General features: G+C 42.0%; 1 protein-coding gene across 1 annotated transcript in view; it reads right to left on the reverse strand.

Moving 5' to 3' along the window:
• The window catches only part of LOC131466180 (glypican-1-like), a 45,032-nt gene extending 33,589 nt beyond the window's left edge, over positions 1–11,443 (reverse strand). Inside the window, exon 1 of the mRNA XM_058639368.1 lies at positions 10,615–11,443. Coding sequence (XP_058495351.1) covers positions 10,615–10,771 — 157 coding nt within the window. The 5' untranslated portion in view covers positions 10,772–11,443. The remainder of the gene's footprint in view (positions 1–10,614) is intronic.
• Between the last annotated feature and the right edge of the window lie 9,562 nt (positions 11,444–21,005).

Raw genomic sequence — 21,005 nt, forward strand, 5'->3', positions numbered from 1 at the left:
AAATAGTCGTAAATACTCGATGGTTTCATGACAGTGTGCCCGACTGTTACAAATGAACTGCTGCCACATTTTGCAGCTTGTGTTACTGCAGTTATACACATTAGTCGTTGTGAAGGCAGCTTCAAAAGTCATTATGTGAAAATTACATTGGGAAAAAAATTGAATTATTGTCTTTGTCCGACTAAAACGGGACTTTATAAAAAAAAACAGTGTCCAAGTTCTCAGGCTTCCTCCCACAGTAAAAAAAAAACAGATTTGGGGATTATAGGCAAATTGGACACTCTACATTGACCATAGGTATGAGAGTGGATGGCTGTTTGTCTCTATGTGTGGCCCTGTGGACCCACCTCTCTTCAGCTAGGATTGGAATCAGTGACCCTTCTGTGGAGCAATGCACAGATTTTGGAACCAAAGAGTGGACAGCGCATGCGCAAACTGAATTTCTGTAGTATAAGCACCACTCACCAAGCAGAAAATACATTCCGTAGTCGCTCTAACCAGATGTGTCCGAGGGAGCTGTCGCATCGTTCCCTTCGTCTTTGGCAGGATTGCGTCCTATTCCCGGCGTCCACGTATACCGGGGTCCGCGATATGCGACGCACAATGTGACGCAGACTTCGACAGGTGTGCGGAAGTAAACCAGGGCCTTAAGTGGTCGAAGATGAATGAATGAATGAATGAATGAGGCTGCAACAACTAATTGATTAAAATACTTGGCCACTAATTTAATAATGGATTAGTTGGGTCTATGTTATTACACGTCCAGTTTCTACCCCCTAATGTGGGGCAGTATGAGGAGGCAGAGAGAAAAATGCACTTTAACAGCATTAGGTGCAAAATGTGCACAGCTGATCTCGCGTGGCACGGCAGCACAGCATCGCTGCATGAGCACCTGAAGAGGAAGCATGTTGGAGCCATGAGTGAAGGATATTCCCGGTAAGGTCGTGGTGAGTTAATTTATCCGATTAATAATGGATTTATGGACGGATTCATCGATAGTTGCAGCCCTAAATGAGCGACTGAAAATGCAGTTGAAAGGCAGATTACTACTGCATGTCTACATACAGCACGACCAGAGTTCCCACCAAAGAAGCCGATGCACAAGAACAAGAACAGATGACAAAAAACATGGCAAAACACAGACCAGTGCATTTTTTTTGGGTGAGGACTAACAAGCTGCGAGGGGACGTATTATCTCCTGGCACAGTGGACTGACACACATCATTCAATAAATTGATTTCCCACTAGGGCTCGTACTGTGCACTAGGACAGGGGCAGTATTCCACGTCGACGGCGTAGACACTGGGCATGGACACAAAATAAAATAAACGTTCAGGTGAGAATCAGATTAGTCCCACAGCTCCGTATGTTTGTGGGCAGAGTCAGAGTCAGCGTGAAACCAGCTGCCCCAGCACTCACTCCTCCTCTATGACAGGAGGATGAAGGGAACATGAGTGGAACGGCATCAAGGACAAAGCCTCCTCCCTTATCATTTCCAATCTGGGCTCCTCTCCTCAGATCTGCTCCCCGCTCTTCCTCTTCCTCTTCCTCTTCCTTACCTCTCTCTCTCTCTCTCTCTCTGTCTCCGTCTCTCTCTTTATCATGTCCTTGCATCAGACATCATGAAAGATTCACAGCTCTGCTTTCTAACAGATCTTTGCCAAGCAAACCCTGCGTCCCTCACAGAGAGAGACACAGACAAAACCTGCACTCACAGATCTGAGCCTGTCTGGGAAAAACAATGCAGAGAGGGAAGCGGCAGGGAAATAAAAGAGACAGATAACAGGAGGAAGAGGGGGAGGGAGAGAGAGAGAGAGGGAGAGTGAGGAGAGTCAAAGTTACAGACTACATGGAGAGACCAATTACATGTGTGTGGACCGGGAATTTGGCGTTCCACTTGGTGGTATTCGTCGTTAACACCTGAGTGAGCGCGTGATGGGCGACAGATGACGGACAGTATCAATTTCCTCTCTCTCTCAAACACACACACACATACAATGGCTTCCCAGACACCATGGGCAGATGTGAACCAGCCTCAGTAACCTGTAAAATATTGATGTTCATCAATAATATTGTTTTACTCATATTTTTCGTTGCCGTTCAGTATTCTCACAGGTAACGTACACTTAGAAATACAAAAGAAAGGGAATTATGAGGAGAGAAAAATGAAGAATTTGTCCAATTTTCACCGTCAATGTCAGTTCATCGATGAACTATTTTTTTTAATCATTAAAAATAATGATAAAATCTGTGATTGTAGATGACACATGTATGTGTTAACCCTTGGAACATAGAGCATTATGCTGTTTTTTTACATTACTATGTTAAAACATATAAGAATGTGCAATATAGAGTGTTTTATATCGTTTTTTCTATAGGCAATATGATTTTCTTTCCCCATTTTCACCAACTATATAAACACACCTGGGCAAAAAGTACTCAAATGTTTTAAAATGGGATTTCATTTTTAGGGAAATGTAGATATGTCACAGTTGAGAAAAGAGAAAAATTGTCTATTGTGTAATTATCACTACTCCCATTTTGAATGAATCCTAACTTACTGACTCAGTCACACATAAGAAGACGAGAAAACACTATTTTATAAAGCCTGAAGATGTGAAATAGCACAGATCTGTGCCGCGTGAGTACTAAGGGTTAAATAAATCAATCAAAGTTCAAGCTAAAGTCATTTTGGTTTGTGTTCTTTATTGTAGGAAGTTTTATTTCACTCACTTTTCCTCTGGCAGACACACAATACACCCCCACCTCTGTGTGTTTGCCTGAGGACGACGACAAAGTGTTGAGGTCAAAGTGAAAACTTCAAACAAACAAACAATCAAACGTTGATGGGAGTTTAGATTCCTGCGGTGATGTTTCCACCGATGCTCTCTTCTCGTATCAGGCACTCGTCACACCGAGCTTTATACGACGCCACGGAGAGGGAGTAAGTGAATTCACGCCCACGTTTGTGACGGAACGGAATAAATAAACATTTATAGACGAACGCTGCCAGCCGTACATTTTACACTCCTCCTCCTTCCTACAGCACAAATATGCAACAAACTGCAATACGAGGAGACTTTTGAACCATTAAATAGGACAGTTTTATTCTGGCAGAGAGATGGAAAACAGCAGCAGCAGCAGCAGCAGCAGCAGCAGCAGCGGCTGATGCCGTGTCTTTTGTGCGACTTCCTCTTTGTTCCTTCTCCTCCCTACATCACATTTATTCACACGAACAGCCTATAACTTCAGGAGCACAGTTCTGGCTCCTGACTGAATAAAATCTTGTGGGATGCTGGAACATATTTCTCCCACCATGTAACAGATCGTTTTTTGACCTATAAACTCCACACATTTTTTTTCTAATGCAGATAAAACCCATTTTTCTAGGATCTGGAATGCTGTGCATCCTTGAAATCTTGTTGCATGTCAACATTTAGGTCGTTTTCACACCTAATAGTCTCCGCTAGGCTCAGTACGACTCGGTTCAACTGGGGGTTGCAACATTCAGCCGGTCCTAGTTTGCTTTCACAATTTTGCACTTTAGTGACACAAACTGAACCTTTTTGAATAATGTATTCTCCTCCTCGCCTGAGGTGGCGCTGCATCAAGAATTACTGAAGGAGAAGACAACAAAACAAGAACACTTGCTCATCTGTTGGTTAAAGCAGGAAAATTCTGTTTCTGCTACATAAGAGCAAAACATGGGCTCAGACATATCGTTCTACCCGCGCTTTGGTTGTGTTTACCCACAATGCTTCCTGCTTTTGGTTCACTTGAAGCAAACCAGGACCTAAGTTTTTAGGTGCACCAGAGTTGCAAAATGTCGTTGAGCACAGGTTAATAATAAATTCAACTTTGTCCCCAATGAAATGTCCACAGTTTTCATTTGATGCTGCGCCTCCTCCGCTTCTGCTCGGTGGGGCACAGCCGAGATAGCCCTGCGCCTGCAGTGTTGTGGACAGCGCACACTTCAGTTACGGCACTGGGGCCTGAAGTTCAGGGCCCCAGAGCGCTTCTCATTGGCTGATTTGAGGCTAACGTAGGTAATGTAACATTCCATTCATTCATTCATTCATTCATTCATTCATTCATTGCATGCTGAATCAAGTTGATTACTTTGGAGATCAAACGTTGTGAGGGTGTATTTCTGGATTGCATTAAAAGATTTTCCTGCGTGGCCCCACCAGAATTTCCAGACTAAAATCACCACTGATAATAAATGTTAATCTCAATGAACCAGCTACACACAGAAGAGAAGACAGATTGACAGCAGTCTTATGCCCCGTTTTTGGTTTAAAAACATGTGCGATAATTAAGAGTAGAAGCTTGAAAGTGAACACTTTCTCAGCATTAAAACGTGCTTACCTAAAAAAAAAACCAACCAGTTAAATGGTGTAAATGTAAATAGGTGAAAGTTCCACTGTTGACTCTGCCTCGTTAAAGAGTTATTGACTGCTCGCCAATGCTGTAATGTATCCTCATCCACAGCTAATCTGACTTAAAACGCAGTCCTCGGCACATCTCCTCTGTTTTCCTTCTTTTATGTATGGCAACGCAACACAAACATACACGGATCAGCATCAGAACTCTGCGTGTCATATGATCACATGGGCGTGACAATGGACATGTGAATGAAAACTAAGTGTCTTCCCTGGAGAAGGCGTTGGCTTTCACTGACTTTTAAGCACAAGAATCACACACACACAATGTGTAGGACAGGTCAGTCTTTAACGATAACCAGGTACCAGGTACAATGTGTGCGTTAAAAAAGAAACGCTCGCAGGCACAGAGACAGACAGGCAGACAGAAGGAAGGATGACTTCCATTCACATGGTGTTAAACCTATGGGACAATAGGTGCGAGCAGGGCCGGAGAAGAAAAGACGCTTTTGTCAAAGCTCTGGGTAGGAATTTAGAGCATCTGCTTGTTATGTTTCACTCTATTTACTTTGAAATGATGATATTAATCCTGTCCACTGACAAAGATCTGATGTGGCTCACACAACAACATGCTTGTACAGAGCACATTTGTGTTGACATCCAAATCATTTCCTCTCGTCGCAGAATGACAGCACATCTTCACCTTTACAATCTCATGCACCTTATATGTCACCCGGACGTGTGTTTTTTTATTGACGCTGTCATTATCTGGTGGCACATGTGTGGAAGTTTTGGCTGTGATCTAATCAAAGCAAAATAAATTAGCACATACAGGCGTGTGTTGGATGAAAGAACAAAGAGTTCATACGAGGAGGATTTTTCTAAAAAGGGTTCATCAACACATTCGCTCATCTCATGTTGTCATGTTCGTATTTGACAAGCTGGTTTTTACCAATTTTGAATGTCGTTCAATGTAGTAACACGGATTCATTGGGCAAACTCTGTCATGTCAAACCTACTGCTTTGTCTACCAGGGCTCCCACACATCAAGGACTTCGATGACAGATTTCCTCAAATTCAAGGACCGAATGTGCTGACACAGCTTAAGTCGGCGACCATTGTCCTTGGGATCTTGGGTTCAAGATTGTCTTTGTAATTTTCTTTGGTGAGCCAGAGATCTTTTGGGAATTTGCATTTCCCAGGCGTCACGTTGACATTTGCTCTCTCTTGCTTGGCGTTACTCGCTCATCGTTCTGCACGGAGTCTCACGTCAACGGCGGAGAGAGACAGCGGACAGTGTCCATCAAGCAATGCAGAGCAAGAAACAGTCGGAGGTGTCGTAACAAATTTAGACATTTACCTGAATATCAACTTCACTTCTTTCTCCAAGCACTTTCAATGACCCATGTCTATTAAGGGTGATCCCCCCCCCCCTGGGTCATCTGCCATGATATCCTGCAGGGGAGTATTGGCTCACAGCTAGAAGGTGCTGGGTTTGATTCCCTGTGTCTGCGTGGGCCTCCTTCAGGCTCTCCGGTTTCCTCCCATGTATGAAACAGTCGGTCAGGTTCGTCCCTTGTGGCGTCGCAGCGGCTCTGATCAACTTCTTTCTTCAAGCACATGTCTATTTAGAGTGATTTTTCAAATGTACACACTTCCAAGGACTTCAAGGACCCATGGGAACCCTGGACTACAGAATCAAAATGGGTATTAATTAGACAAATCAAAATCAAAAATATCTCATGTAATTCAAACTCACAAACATTCACATTTTCTTGGGTCACCACGGCGGATCATCATCCTCCGTCTAATCCTATGGTGGAGTAGTGGTTAGCACTATTGCCTCACAGCAAGAGGGTGCTGGGTTTGATTCCCTGTGTCTGATTCCAGGCTTTCTGGTTTCTTCTTCTTTCTTCAAGCACTTTCAATGACCCATGTCTATTTTGGGGCACCAAAGTCACATACTTTCAAGGACTTCAAGGACCAGTGGGAACCCTGGATTACAGAATCAAAATGGGTCCTGATAAGACAAATTAAAATTAACAAGGAATGGGTCTCTAACTTAAAAAAAAATCTCATGTATTTCAAACTTTCCAGTCACGACAGCAGATAATCTGCCTCCATCTGATCCTCTTGTGTCCTCTTCTGTTCCACCAGCTGTCCTCACGTCGTCCGGCACAACATCCATGAACCTTCTCTGTGGTCTTCGTGTTTTCCAAAACTAAGGTGTTACTCCAACAACATCCTTCGTGAATAAATATTGTACTCACACAAGAATTTGTCAACTGGTGATGTGAGTAAATGCAAGTGCTCTAACATGAGCTGCTCATGGCAGGAAACAGCTGGGTCCTGTCACAAATCATTAAGAAAGTGTTTATTCCCCAAAATGTGAGTGTGCGTGAAGAGGAAGGCCACCGGGCCGAAACATCTGTGCATGCGTTTACTGGACTGAGTGATAATGAATGCATTTAGAAATCAAGCCAACCATGGATGTACAGTACTCTCAGACGATGTTTCACAAGTTTTCTGTTCGACGCAACATTACTGCAACTTTTTTTGAAAACGTTCCACATCTCATTTACAAGATTTCGCCGTCCAATTCATCAGCATTAAAGCAGCATGTAGTTACAGACAGGACAGAAGGGGATTTTTATTGAAGTTAAATGAGATTAATGGGATGGATTCTGGCTTTGTTATCTTTGAAACCCTTTGAAATTCACTCAGTGTGACTGTTTATGACTCTGTGTTTAAAGAATGTCTGTGCTCATTTTTGTTGACAGTGACAAAAAAAGCATAAAAACAAAGTAAAGTTGGAGTTACGAATGGAAATCAGTTTCTTTTCTTTTCAAAAACATGGCTCCAACTTGGGGGAGAATATTTGAACTTAAACCCTATAATTGTCATGTTTCATAATTCATTGTATATATCTAATGTCTATTTCTATTGCACTTACAGTTACACTGCCCTTATTGTGTGTTATTCTATTACTTTAACTATTTATTATCTATTTTAACTATTCATCTATTTCTTCGACGATTAACTCGGCATCTGTGTGGACAGCAAAGAAAGAATTTCATTGCACAGCGAAACGTGTTTTTCTTACTGTACATATGACAATAATCTCTTTGAATCTTGAATCTAAATCTATAAAACGTGAATATTAAAAATATACAGCCTAGAAGCGCAGCAGGCCATCTGTTTCAATTACCATACGTCCCAGCAGAGGGTGTTGTGAGCACAGCTTGGCCTTAGATCCGATAAATGCCTTTTTTGCCCTACTGGAAAACTATTATGAGATGCAAGGTTGTTTTGCTGTGAAAACGGAAGTCACAAATTAAAGTGTCCTCCTCAGTGGACATGAAAGCAGCTGGGAAGTGACCTGTGGATATATTTTCTACACAGAGACATAATGGAAAAATGAAAAGAAGCATCCCAGCATCCAAGATGTCATTCCAAATGCAAATGCAAAGCACTGCGGTTCAGTCAGTTCTCACACCCTCCTGAGTGACCACGAGACAGGAGTGCAGAAGAGTCAGAAAAGCTCATTTTCCCGAACCCCGGGCACCTGAGAGACACGCGCAGAGGGGAGAATTCTCCTGCCTGTTTGCCTCTGTCAGTTTTGATGAGCTCTGTGAAGACAGCACCTTTGCTCAAACAACTGGAGCAGATCCAGTTCCAATTGACTAAATTGCGTTTTTTGTGTTTTTTCACATTGTAAATAAAAGATTGAAGAAGTTTAATTGAAGGCGAGAGAAAGTGTCCTCTCTCCTGTCTGTCTCTTTTTTAATGACAGAAACCAGGGATGACTCACTTTCTCACTCTGTGTCAACCTTTCCTCTCAGTGTGTGTTTGTTGGTCTCAGTCAGTCTCAGTTTTGTCCTTCCTCCCCCCCAAAAAATGCATCTAATACATCTAATATTAATAACCCCCCCCCATGCCTGCCTAATGTTTTTGCACTGACAGAACACAGAGTGACCTTCAGATCACATATGCACTCCTCCACCTCTCATCAGTTTCATCTCGTCCTCTGCCAGGCAGATGCTCTCTGTCTGTCCTCAGCTGAAATATGGGGGGGGGGGGCAGCGACAGATTATCGCCCTAAAGGAGGAGACAACTCAATTTTACGATTCCCATCTGTACTTTCCTCAACGTCGGTAAACGACAGTTTAATCAGCATTTTTTTTTTTTTCGACCACGGAGATAAGAGACAGTGACTTGTGTGACGTCTGGCTCACTGAACAAATCTCAAAGCTAATTGATTATTTGATCGGATGGGCGATTGACTGATTGATTAAACGCATTGTTGCCTCACTGGCTGCACGAGTGACTGACTGATGACAGGCTGAGCTGATTGACAGCGTGCCAAGACGAAACCAGAGTCCTACTCTCTTCTCTCTTTTTTATCCACTATTTGTTTTTTGTTTTTTTGGTTTTTTTTTAAAGCAGCTTATAGTGTGTGCTTACTGTGCTATAGTTGTGACAGGTTACTGCTCCAGGCAGGGAAGCTTAAATCTCCCTAAATTATTAGATAATGCAGATGACACACCACACACACACACACACACAGAGAGAGAGAGTTCAGTTTGTACAGCTATTCATCATAGAACATGGCATTGACTTCCATTAATCTCGACAGCCTAAACAAACTTTTGTGTATGAATTAATATCTTAGCCTTAACTAGGGCTGAACCATTTTGAATAAATGTCTAATTGCAGTTATTTTGACAGGATTGATTGCGATAAGATTCGCTGGGCATGATTTCAGAGGAATGGGAAACTTTTACATAACTCAAATTTCATTTGGAAAAACACATTTAAAATGAATGACTGTGTGATATCTGTGCAGATCTGTGAGAAAACAAAGACATTAACTCATTTAAAAATGATATTTTGACACACATTTTTGGTTTAACCCTTAGAACACAGAGCATTCCGGCTGCTTTTTTCCATTACTGTGTTTAAACGTACTGTATACAGGGGCTATGAGAATGTGCAAGATAGAGTGTTTTAGTAAAGAAATATCATTTTTACCAAATATATAAGCACACCTCACTCAAAAATGTTTAAAATTGGATTGAATTTGTGAAATTCTGTTCACTTTGCTCGTTTTTATGAACAAATACAAAAGAAAAACAGGTCTATTTCGTGATTTCCGCACAATTATCTCTACTTTATAAAAATGAGATAAATCAACCATAACTTTGAATCAACAAATACATAAGAAGACGTATTTTAAAGCCTGAATATGTGACCTATAAACACACACACCCAGGATGTCCATATAAGGAGTTGTGTATTATTCCCACGGCAAATCACCATGGGTGCACCTGCAGCACAGATCTGTGCTGCGTGAGCACTGAGCATATTGCATTTTTGATAGAATATGAATAATTGTTCAGCCCTACAGCCCTTAACATAAGGTTCTGCCTCATTAGGACCAGGCTTTGTTCCTCCTAGTAGGACTTCTGGTCCTGACAAGGTCGGTGTTGATGCCAGAAAAGGTTCTAGTAGAGGTAACACATCCATCCACATGCACACACCTGCAATCCAGGGCAGACAATAAACGGAAAGTGTCTCTTTAAAGCTATTATCGGAGCCATAAGCAAAATATTTTCATCACCTTTGGTTTATAATAAAAACTGTCTCTCACCTGCACCAGCAAACACCGGCAAACAATCATAAATTCCCTGAATAGAAGATAAAAGCTCAAGGCAAGACACATGGCTTAACACCCACCTGCACCTCCTGCCCTCAGCAGACAAAGACAACAGGACAATATAATAGAGATGTGCACTTCTGACTATACATACACATATATGTGTAGAGTCTGGGAAACACCTCTATATACTGTACAGCACTAGACAGTCAGTTGCACAACAGGGCACATTATACAGATATTTAGCTTAACATAAGCACACCTGGCTTGTGAAAGAATAACACAAGTTAATGCAACTGATGATCAGGCTGAACAAGATTTACAGTGTGTGTGTGTGTGTGTGTGCAGGTTAAATCTTGTCCACATTCACATCAGTCACAATGTGCTCAGCAGAAATGCCATTAAAATGTTCATATACATGCACTTTAAAAGAGAAATGCACTGCAACTCTGCAAAAAAGTAAGCCATTAAACTCATCAAATTCATGTTTGTTTTTATATTTAGGATTATATAACTACACACAAGTGCTGCATAGGTCAAAAATTAAATTGCGGTTAATTGCCCCGCAAAACTCACCGGAAATCTCGGTCTGAGGCACACCGGCCAGAGTGAAGCCTTTGCCGGTGTAGAACTGCCGCAGGTCGGCGCAGCTCCTGTCCGCCCCGGACACCGGGCCCGGTGCTGCAGACAGACACAGCAGCACATGCAGGAGCAGCGGGAGCAGGAGGCGCATCTTGTCAATGTGTTACAACTCCTGCTTTCTCTCAGTCAGTCAGTCAAAAAAACAGAAGAACATCCGATTTTAGCTCCGGGTGGAACAAGCAGGAGTAGAGTAAAGGAGTCGTCAGTGTTTGGGAGTTTTTTTCCGCTCAAACTGTCTTCAAATGCATGTTTCCCCTCCGGATCTTAAACTGGAGGAGCCGGGTTTAAGAGCGTGGTGGTGGTGGTGGTGGAGGTGAGGGTGAGGGTGGTACTCGTGTCGTGGCGGCCGCTCCGGGTTTGTTTGTGCCGGGGAAGAGAGCTGCGACGCGCGGCTGTAGATGTCAGGTACACCCCGCTCCTCCTCCTCCTCCTCCTCCTCCTTCTCCTCCTCCTCCTCAGCGCTGCTGCTGCTGCTGGCTGCAGAGATGCCTCAGACAAAAGAGACAGCAAACTGTGTGTGTGTGTGTGTGTGTGTGTGTGTGTGCAGGTGAAAGCTCAGTAAAAGCCGGTGCAGGTCCACAGGCTCAGGCAGGTCATGATGGTAAGATTAGATTAGGGAAAAAAAAAAGTAAAGGCAACAAAAGAGCAAAAATCTATTTGCTTCAATTTAATTTCATGTGCACAAAAAAAATAAAATAAATAGTGATAATTGCCTCGTGAATTCTCCTACTCCTCCTCTTCTCCACGCTTTGGGACAATGAAGAGAGGGTGTGTGGGTGTGTGGGGAGCTCAGCCTCTCTCAGCATTGTGTATGTGTGTGTGTGTTGTGCTGCAAGGAGCCCAGGAATAAACAGCGACACCTGCAGGCAACAACAACAAAGAAGGGTGTTGGTAGAGAACAGACACTCCAGATGAAGGGGATTGTCCATGAGTGTTTGTTGTCATTGTTAAAAGTGTGTATTGGTTTTATTTATACTTGCACAGCAGCCATTTTGAGCCATTCTGATCACATTATTGACGACTCTGTTGAGGTGAAGTAAGCCAGTGCAGCAGTGTGAGTGTGAACCAGTCTGCACCCGGTAACTGAGAGAAATATACAAATAAAATAAGCCATTATTCATTTGATTCTTTACTCCGGTGATACTTCTTACAAGGCCGATGAACAGAAACAGTTGCCAATTTCCCCTAAAAAAAAAAAGGTCGTTGGACGCTCTTTTTATCAGTGTTATTTAAGAGTATTTTTCACTTTCCATTTAAAGCATTTTCCATTCGATGACACACAGATATGCTGCGTCCTGTTTTGCCCTACATTTTATTTAATTTTCTTAGTGCGGTGAACACTGAGCGGGCAAAGCTAAAACGCTGTATATACATGAGTGAGTTTCCTGATTGTATTTCAGGAGCAGCTAAATGTAGCAGTTAAGTCAAATGTACGACTGTGCCATGCATTTTATAAACGTCATAGTGACTAATTGATATGTGATGAGCATTGGTTTTAAAAAGAAATTAAAATGTGTGAGCCCTATGTCAGCTGGGATTGGCACCGGCGACCCCTGTGACCCTTATGTGGAGGATAAAGTGGTAGAAGATGGATGGATTGATCGACTTGTGGGTTGTTAAAAAGAAAGAAATGTAGACACAAGTGCGTAATGTGCAGTCGGTCCGCCATATTATGAGGTAAAAATGCTCTGTGCCAAAATCGCGATCCATGCCAAAAGCAGACCTTTGTCTGTGCAGGTATCTTTGATTGATGTTGCCCAGCAATTATTGTCTCGCTCGCTGTAACCACAGAGATTCTGTGTCATGGATTTTTCCAGGATCTTACCTGCAGGACCAGCCCAGGAGAAACAAATCTCAGTTATTGTAGCTTCACATTCATGCTGCCAGTCTCCTGTTTTACCAGAGGGAGACGTCACTGCAGTCCATGTTCATGAAAGCAGCCTGAGATGACTTTGTTCCTGTGTGACGTGATACTGAGATCAAGATTTGGCGTTCGAAGCAAACGGTGCACGAGAATACGTGAAACTGAAGGCGACACATTAGTGTAAGTGATTTCTGCAAACAGCTCTGTTTCCTATCATTGCTCTAAACACACTATGTCTCCCAGCTGTTAGGTTAGAGGCTGACAGAAAATCACTGCCTTCCCCTGGCTCAGTTTGGCAGGGTCGGTATAAGCATGATGACCAATGTTCTGCAACCTTTGAATCCTACGTCTTTTCCCCAGCAGCTATGCTGGGGTAAAAAGTCGATCAAAGAAAGGTCACCGGCAGCCCCGACATCCCAGAGTTGCAAGTGAAATTAACTGCAATCTGCGGGTGAAGCCGAAGCAAACACTAAGAGTGCTAAATTAGCCTTTAATTACTTTGGAGACCGACTTGTCGGAGAAAAATGTCAAGAGGAAATTTATATAAGAGTGTGACTGATGTTACCGCTACGGGCTAAGAGTTTAATTTATAATAATGCATGTAATACAGTATGTCAGAGGAAGATAAAAAAGATTAAAAACAACCTGAGTGTCTGTCACAAACATACATTATTTCTGTGAGGAAAGAACACAGTGAAAATTAAAGTGACTCTGCATTAGGTAGTTACTGCTATGCTTCACGTCTGTCTGTGAGGAGTTACTTCTCATCCTGCAGGGAAAACATGCCGGGTGTAGGTGTGAACATGTACAATAACCATCATAAACTTCATTCATTCACAGCACTTTATTGACATAATACTTCTCTGAACACTTTATTGATATAATACTTCTCTGAACACTTTATTGATATAATACTTCTCTGAACAAGTGGAGGAGTGAAGTGCAAATTGGGTAAGTCAAACAAAATGACACGGCCACAGCAAGAGGACAAACGGGCAATTGAAGTAGGACCCAGTGATGGACTGACGACCATGTCCATAGGACCTAAAAACCAAGAACTGCAAAGAAAACCTTGCATTTCCATCATCATAATAATAATAATAGTACAAAAGTGTAAAGTGTAAACACACTGAGGGAGGGCTGAGGTTCAGGAGGGGAACCACAGGGTCAACTCAGAACATGACATTCATTCACCTTCAGTTCACCTTATTTAACAGAGTTACACACACACGTGTTTTTGCAGCTACTCTTCTTAGGACACGCATTGACTTCCTCACCTTAACCATAACCACTTCATGCCTAACCCTAAATTTAACCCAACCATTTCCTCAGACCAGGTTCTGGTCTCCATGAGGACTAGGCCATTATATATATACGCCTCAAGAGGTCCTAAAGAGACACACACTAACTGTACATGTGCTTTCAACGGCAGTGATTTATTACCCTGGCAGGAGTTGGCATTATTAAAGTGACGATTAACATGTACCAACTATTTAAGCTGTCAGCAGAAAGGTGGAAGTTTTATGACACTTGACACAAACAAAGTGATGAGTAACACGTCAAATATCTAGACGCAGGAGCCGCCGAGCGGCGACAGTTCCTATCAAATGGATATTTAGGCCGTTAGTCCTCGCAACAATGAGGACACTGTCTCGCGGATGAGTACATGAGTGTCATCTCCACTTTCTTTTTGGCAGAACGTTTGCACTTTGGAGAGCAACGTCTAACTGTTGTCGCTGAGGTAACGCTGATACTGTTTACTCGGTTTCTGTTTATGACGGAGATTTGTGCAGGTATGATACTAGGCTCGTCAAGCCAGGTCAGATACGCATATCTGAATCAAGACTGAACCAGTTCCATCAGATTAGCAGATCAGGCGTTGAACTCATTTAAACCTTCATTACAGTTACCTGCTCCTGTCAAGGCCGACACACACTCTGCAGAGTACTCTTTCCAGACTTCACCACTAAGTTTTTCCACCTTAACTAGGCTCATTCAGAGCCTGACATCAAAGTTTATCATACGTAATAGCGCTCTTTTTTTCTGAGTGTGTGCCTGTGAGAGCTGTCAGAGAAGTGCATGATGTCAGAAAGGAAAAATAATGAAAGCAAAGAGGCTTAACCTGCTAAAACCTGCACATCACGACCTGTAAGTTGCATATGTGTGTGTGTGTGTGAAATCTATTCCGTCTCCAGTCAAGCGTGTGAGTCAGAATAACATGGATTTCCTTCTCAGCTTATTTCACACCGGTGCAATTCTTGACACACACACACACACACGTCAGTCACCGTTGGTAGCATCTGCAGTAACGAGGCTCCAGGAAGTATCAGGAGTGCAGCCTTTACTGGCTCTTTAATATCCTAGTGTACATGCTTCACACACACAGAGACAAACAATAATCATCTCACCGGCCAACTTCCACCCAAGCAATCTGTCAGTCAAGATAAGATAAGCATCTTAGCTGCGGCTAATAAACATCAACATCATAGCTTGGGAGTGAGTGAATGACTGGCTGACTTCCAGGTCAAATGTGAAATTGCGACAACTTGAAAACAGTGTGAAAAACTAATGATGAGTCAACTGCAATAATATGTAGTTCATAGGGAGAGCATCGCACACTCGTCTGTCTCTGAATTATCTCAACTTGTACGCACACATTTTTAATGGAAGTGTCCGTGAACGTTACGCACGGCCCGACGAAGGCCTCGTGTCAGCGCGCCGTGCCCACACAGTGCGGGGCTCAGAGCATACAGTATTACAATTAAAATAAACGGTTCTGAGGTTCAATTCATCGCCGGCGTGGCCGTGGAACGGCACACTAGATGATTCAGTGCCCTCCTTTTCTCACAGAAACTGATGTTACAGTGCCCTTCAGCAAGACACTTAATCCCCAGTTGCTTCACCAGCGCGGCTCTATCTTGGCATGATAATCTCTGGTTATAAGGACGCTGCCAGCCACTGTGAAGATGATCGGCTTTCAGGGTTATAAAAACTCAGAAAGCACCTAATCCAAAACTGGAAGAGTGCCACACCACTGCCATTTAGTCTCCATCAGTGGTTATTAATATTCAAGGATCGTTTTCACACTCCGAAGCGTTTGGAAACAATGGACTTTTCTTATTATCGGCTCCGATGAGCGTAGAAGAGAAAAGCCTTGAGAACCTGAGGGATAAAGGAGACAAAAGATCCAGTGTCTGAACTGGAGTATGTTCTTCGCAATAGAGAAGCTTCTTACGATGATTTAGGTATGCCTAGATTCAGAAATAGATTTAGAAATCAATGCTGTCCTTGCAGTTTTAGTCAAACTATGAGTGAAACCTGTCACTCTTGGAAAAGCCTCTGTAGAATCTATTCTTCAAATATCCATTAATAGTGCTGGCAGGACACTTCCCCGGCCTTGTCTCATCTTCACACGTTCCTCTTTCACCTCGTTCACCTCTCACTCGCCCTGTCTGCCTGTGCTCTCTTGTTCGTGGATTGGCAGCGTCGCGGCCCTCTTGGCTGAGGTGCGTCAGAGCGTTACACAATTTCGCTGAAAAAAAACAAAAATTCCCATTAAAAAAATAATCATAAGATATGTTTCAGTGTATAAAGATGGATTTTGGTGGCGCCAAAAATCAGGAATTCTTTCTCGCGCTCCTTTCTCCGGCAATTTACATTCAACGATGTCTTTATTTCCCATCATCCCCTGGCAGCTTCCTGTGCCAAGAGGCAACTTGAAGTGCCAACTTCCCAACCGTGCCAAATCAATCACCTTTAAGCTCCCACAAAAAAGCCAGAGGCCAAAGAGCTGCTGCATTTCCATGCAGTGATGGTTTTTAAAATCCTGTCTTTATACGGGCCTTAAAATCTATGGTTTAGACCATAAACCACGCATAGGCCAAATGTAGTCACCCAGTTTCTATACGATGAAGCCACCTTGAAAGGGACAGTATATCGATTAGCCAGCAGAGGTGAAAACTTCCTCCTTGATTTGTAAGCTCACCATGGGTTGTTTTGTTTTGAGGAGTTAATGGTCTCATTCTGCAGTTATGGCCACACGGTTGGTGTAGTGGTTTGCAGCGAGAAGATCCGGGTTTGTGACCCCGTCAGAACAAGGACCTTCTCCCCGTGTGTGCGTGGGTTTTCCCCGGGTTCTTCCCACAGTCTAACAACAGAGGATTAGGATAATTGGACTCTAAATTGACCGTAGGTTTGCCTGCACCCCACCTTTCAGCCTATGTCAGCAGGGATTGGCACCAGCGACCCTCATGTGGTGGATAAAGCGGTAGAAGATGAGTGAGTGATGTTCCCATGTATACGGAAGCCCTAAAGGGTCATACATTATCCGTTTTGTCATGATAATGAGATATTTTTCCTCCGTTTTCTTGTGATAACGAGATTCTTTTTCTCCATTTTCCCGAGATAATGAGATAATTCATTTGAGAGACAATGAATGAAATGAAACATGATAGGCCTGAGATTTCCATCACACGTGACACGTGTCATGCTGACCGGTATCCATGGAGACGCCCGGGGGGGGCCTCGTAGCTGGTCAACTGTGCAGTTAATGACGATATCACGCTCATTTCGATTGCGCCTCCGATAAAGCTGAAGCCTTGCTAACCGTCTTCTTAGATGACGCACACTACTGCAGGCATAAAGGCATAAAGCTATCTCAGCCTGCGTCAGGCCCTGATTGAATAGATATGTGATGACGTTTCCTGCAATGATTAAATAGACTAGACTATTGTTTTGTTTTCTCCAGATCTCAAAAACGGAGATCCCTTTGGGGCTTCCATACATTTCAATTAAAATAGATAATATGAGTTGACGCCAGTGTGATTGACAGCCAGCATCGTCCAATAGAAGCCTGGTTGCAGGAGACGTCTTGCAAAATGGCATCAACCTAATCGCGATTCTGGAGGCTTCAAAAAACGAGTTCAGACTCTTGTGGCTGACGTCCCAACCGGTTTCCACTTGATCAATGCTAATGTGATGGAAGCTCTAATGATGCAATATGTAAACAAAACCCCAGAAGGTATTTTTAATAAATAGGAGACCACAAATATCCCACAAAAATGTTGCCATCACATGTTTTTGCAAACCATGAAAAGCATCACATTCACACAGTTGTACAGAAACATTTATTTTGGGGGCATATGATATATAAGTATCTGAGACAAAACAGTCACCTGGAGGTGGAAGTAATGGTGGTGGTGGTGGCAGAAAACAGTTGGATGTGGGACGTCTTGTTGCAGATTGTTGTGGTGTTGTGAGCACATTCCAGTGTGTTTTTATGGTGAGGATGTAGACGCTGAAGAAGAAAAACCCACAGTCTTTTCCAAGCACTAACCAGGTTCTTTTATGTGTAAACCTAACCACATCCATAACAGGAAATGGTTATCATCATCGCCCTCAGTTACAGCAACGGTGCCACAACCGGTAAAAACATGCTGTCATGTGCGCTTATGTAAATACAGTGACGTAGTTTTGGGTTCATTAAAGGCACCATGTGTTCCTGCGTGACTGGGGTGCAACGATCCTGCATCATAATCTTATACGGGACTTTTTGATAGAGAAATGCAACCACAACACAACATGTGTCTTGGTTTTAGTTGAAGATAACATAATACATATTATACTGTTTACTTATGGGATCAGGCAGTAAAGGGATTTTAATAACCGGACATGAGGAGATAAATTGTTTATTAGCTCATTAAAGTGCAGTCACTAGCCCATGTCACATTGTTTCCACTATGTTATTTTAATTAAATATCAGGATTGTAATTTACAAACATGAATTAGTACGTTTTTACAGCTTTTACAGTTGTGTTTGTGACTCCATGTGCTCCTTCCGCTGAAACTGTGCCGTGATATAAGTAAAGACTCCAGTGCAACATGAGTATGACACACTTTATTACTCTGGATGTTAGGCGGATGATTATTGACATCACAGAGAAGCAGGACACGTTGTGTTACAGTCGGCTGCAATTCTGAGTCACTGATTTAGTTTCCATTAGCACAGCGATGTGTTTTCTTTCAGAGCGGTGTGAGAGACACCATAGCTGCTGCTGACAGGTTGTTTATTGCTCTGCATAGTGTTACAACAAAGGGAGTTAATCATATGAAACTAAGGGAGATGTTACACTAGGACACAGTATGTCTTTTTCTTTTTAAAACCATGACACAGCACACGTGGCACACCCATGGAGAAACGTCATGACAGCACACAACTGGAGGAACAACAGACGGGGCATTTCCCACAGTCATGTGCTTTAAGACTTACCTTCAACTTGTAACATATGATATGTGGCTTATCTTGTTTCCAGGTGATTTGATTTGAATTGGTACTCATGAAGTAACTTTTTTTTTTTTCTCTTTTGCCATTTATGTAACCATTTTTTTAACCTATTTTCCCATTTATGCAAGTCTTTTTTTTATCTCTTTTCCCTTTAAAGAAACTCTTTTTTACCTATTTTCCCATTTATGTAACTCTTTTTTATACCTATTTTCCCATTTATGTAACTCATATTTAACTATTTTCCCATTTATGTAACTCTTTTTTAAATCTCTTTTCCCATTATTTTTAACATTTATGTAACTCATTTTTTTTTTAACCTATTTTCCCATTTATGTAACTCGTGTTTACCTATTTTCCCATTCTGTAACTCTATTCACCTATTTTCCCATGTATGTAACTATTTTTATTATCTCTTTTCCCATTATTTTCCCATTTATGTAACGTTTTTTAATCTCTTTTCCCATTTATGTAACTCTATTTACCTATTTTCCCATGTATGTAACTCTTTTTTATACCTATTTTTCCATTTATGTAACTCTTTTTTATCCCTTTTCCCATTATGTAATTCTTTTTTTTTTAGCTATTTTCCTATTATTATCCCCATTGATGTAACTCACAATTACCCTTTTCCCATTCTGTAACTCTTTTTTTACTTATTTTCCCATTTATGTAACTGGTGTTTACCTATTTTCCCACCTCTGTGTGCCTGTTGGTCATTTGTTGAGAGCTGTGAAAATGAAAAGGTTTGGCTTGAGTCCAATCGCTCATCTCACATGGCCACAATATTTAAATAATATGCGCATTTGTTTGACAGATGGTGTTGTGAACGTATCCTTTTACATTACATTGTATTGGGACTTGAAAACCCAGATAAGTCATACCCTTAAGCTCTTAATGCTATTTATGCAGTCGCCTCATCTGTCATTCACTCTCCTTTATAAATACTGTCTCAGGTGTCAGCGTTTCAGATGCTTTCATGACAGTTTTGATATTTTGTAGCAGAAAATCAATGACACACACAAAAAAAAGAAATGAAAATGTAACATGATCCAGCGTGAAGGCTTAGAGGAGAAAAAAGGTCTTACATGTGTCTGAGCTAGTCGTTACATGCAGCACAGCATGACGTATATATGACAAGAACGTCAGTCGCTCACTGAAAGAAGGGCACACGGTTTCCTTCAGCTGGTGTTTAATCAGTATTCCAGCTTTGGTTGTAAGCAGTTTGGGGCATTTGAGACTCATTAGAGAGGCAAAAAGCCTTGATAATCCTAATTAAAATGAATTATGTTTGATTTTCATGTTTGGATCTGGGTTCGGCTCAGTCCTGATCACTCCCTCAGTCGAGTGTTGCCTTCACTGGATTCAGAGACACGGCTTTTACTGTCATATATATATAAAATCTCATTGCAGTTTTAATTAATACATTTGGTGATAAGCCACCCTTTGAAATCACAGTGAAACCTAAAGGGTAATTCTGGGATTAATCAAGCAACTTCTAGCCCCACAAACACACGCGCACCACACACACGTCACACAAGTCGTCTTTCAGCGTCGCGGTTTTTCAATTCCTGGCTCCACGGGTCATCATGCCAACGTGTCTTTGGGCAAAACTCCACATTGTTTCTGATGACTGTGTAGCAGAGTGTGAATGAGTGAATGGAAGAATGGCAAAGTCACAGTGTAAAGTGAGTGATAGAAAAGCACTTTAGAAATACAGACCATGAGTTATCGCCAGCATTTATGAACATATAAAATTGTTTTTCCTTTAAATTTAACCGCTGATAACTACTTACATGATCCAACCATCGTTATTTTGAGTAATCGTGGCGGATAAGGAAGAGATCATGTACTAATGTAAATACTAAACCCCCGTTCTTAACAGAAACACTAGAGCAATCACTTTTGACTTGTTAAACATTAAATGTTTACGCCATATTTGAAATCACCATGTCAACGGATATAACGCAACCCGACTCAAGCCCAACAATGATTTCTGGATTTTTGTCCAAACCCGGCCACATTGGGTCTTAACAGGTTTGGATATTCATGCTCTGAAGTGAATAGTACTTACAATGTTGGAAATATTATAAAAGAATGCATTTGCCCCCATGTCTTATCACTCTAAATGTGTTTATAAACAAAGACCACAATTATGAATTTGCAATGAATGAAATGAAC

Source organism: Solea solea, chromosome 9 (genome assembly GCF_958295425.1).
Source record: "Solea solea chromosome 9, fSolSol10.1, whole genome shotgun sequence".
Classification (NCBI taxonomy): Eukaryota; Metazoa; Chordata; class Actinopteri; order Pleuronectiformes; family Soleidae; genus Solea; species Solea solea.